General features: G+C 36.5%; 1 protein-coding gene across 1 annotated transcript in view; it reads right to left on the bottom strand.

The window, feature by feature from the left end:
• Positions 1–1,054: 1,054 nt before the first annotated feature.
• The window catches only part of CORIN (corin, serine peptidase), a 190,079-nt gene continuing 189,009 nt past the window's right edge, over positions 1,055–2,124 (bottom strand). The window contains 2 exon segments of the mRNA XM_012557423.2: positions 1,055–1,258; positions 2,017–2,124. Of these exon segments, the coding sequence (XP_012412877.2) occupies positions 1,134–1,258; positions 2,017–2,124 (233 nt within the window). The 3' untranslated portion in view covers positions 1,055–1,133.

Raw genomic sequence — 2,124 nt, 5'->3', positions numbered from 1 at the left:
GCACCTCAGAATACCATAACCCATCAAAGTCATAGTTTAGTGAACAAATCCAATCATTTCTCAATAAATCACTTATATAGGGGATATTCAATGAGTTCTGATTTATATCTTTACACAAAGACCACAAATAAGCAAACAACAGTAGCTTCTAAGGCTCTCAAAACACTGTATGTTCCTCTGTAACAAAATTACCCTGGTTATTGTGCCATCATTCTGACGACTGCAATTTCTAGCAGATGCACTTGTCCATATTTGTAGTCACTGATAGGATTTCATTTTATTGCTCTTGACATTTTGTCTAGACCAGAAGGGCAATGTCTATGACAGGAAATTCATTTAAAGGAGCAAGGCAATATTTCATATCTCAAAGGTCAAAAGAATGAAATAATTTCAAAAGATGTATTGCCTTATGTGCTTTCAATGACAGAAAGTATACATTTTTTAAGTAGAACAAGCTAAATAATCACAACCAAACTATTGTTTAGATAGCCCTTCAGTCATTTTGCTTTACTCTAGAATATTGTTTAGAAAAGAACATCGTTCTTTTTTATTCCCTGCCACCTTCTGAGGTTGCAGGTATAAAGGATTGCACGCAAATAAAATGGGAATTGTCTCCACTTAAATTACCGTTGGCATTTCTGACCTTTCCACTGGTAATTTTGAAGCTCAATGGCAGAAAACGTCAGGAAGAGTTTCATCCTTTGCCGACAGAGATGAAATCAGAGCGGGCATAAAAATGAATCCCAATTAAATTTGAACATTGAAGCCTGAACTCTGTCTTTGTGTATCCAGATGCCTATTTAACAACATAGGAATCATATGCAAAGACACTGAATGTCTTACTCTGATTTTAAAATAGGATGACAACTGCTTTAGAATCTCTAATAACAAAAATAATTTCTTACCTTTGTGAAGTGTTTCTCTTTTAACTGTTTGCACACATATCACCAACAGAAGTATAATTTAGGGAAAATCAATAGAGTTAACAGACAAAAACACAAATTCATGCCTTGCAGTTTGATAATTTAAGAAGTAAAAACATTGGCATTCAATCCTAATCACTACCAGTGACCAGTTTACATTTTTTTACATGTAATCTGTAATGAGGTATTACTGTACATTCAAGGTAAGTGTCATCTGATGTACATACCACAGTTTTCTTCATCACTGTCATCATCACAGTCAGCTTGGCCATCACATCTTCTGGAAGTCAGAACACACCGGCCTGAGTGGCACTTGAAGTGACTGGGTGAGCACTCTGTTAAAAACATATGTCACGTGGGCCATATTACTCTCAATGAGCAGAAAACCCAGTAAGGTCAGCTAATCCATCTATTTACATGTGGAATGTGTCCATAAGCTATTACTAAAGATAAAGCTGGTCCTCCAAAAAGCTGAAGCAGCCAAAGTTAACTTGGCTTTCTTCTGTCTGCTTATCAGTATCTTTCTCCAATTTTGACAACATCTCTAGGTCAGCTGTTTAGTGTATTTATTCTTCCCAGTAATTAATTATCTTTCCATATGGACAACCTAACAATTGCCCAAGCTTGAAATATCCTGTGGAGTCAATGCTTCTAACTACCCAGCAGCTCTCAATATGTCGAAATCATTTCTCTGTTCCAGTCTTTCCATCTGGTGGGCAGGTCCCAATTCCATTTCTCTGCCCAATGATCCTATGTTGCCAAGATCCCTGAATACTTTGCACTTGAAGGAACCAAGGCTTAATGTTCACGTATTACCTTCAGAATCCCTAGTATAAAAGTAGGATAACGGACTTGATGAGTTAACTGTGGTTAATACGGGAAACATCTGGAATATTAAATTCATCTTTGCAATTTATTTTTAAAGTGATGAAAAGAGCTAACAGATGAGCCCCAAATTCACTGTAATCAATTCATAGATTCACTCACTTATGTAACCTGATTGTCCACTAAATAGGAAAAAGTGAGACTTCAAAAGGTAGCTGACGTGTTCATCCATGTTAGATACCCCACTGTAATTAATTTAAAAATTAACCTTCCACATCTTCATCAGGCATTAGGCAGGTTTGATTGTCTGAATTTTCCTCTGGAAATTGATTGCAATCTGTGTCTTCAGGCCACTGTAGGCCCACAATTCCAAGAA

Source organism: Trichechus manatus, unplaced genomic scaffold, assembly GCF_000243295.1.
Source record: "Trichechus manatus latirostris isolate Lorelei unplaced genomic scaffold, TriManLat1.0 scaffold00101, whole genome shotgun sequence".
In the NCBI taxonomy this organism is placed as follows: domain Eukaryota; kingdom Metazoa; phylum Chordata; class Mammalia; order Sirenia; family Trichechidae; genus Trichechus; species Trichechus manatus.
Note: the sequence above shows the minus strand (reverse complement) of the source record. Positions and strands in the feature narration are given on the sequence as shown.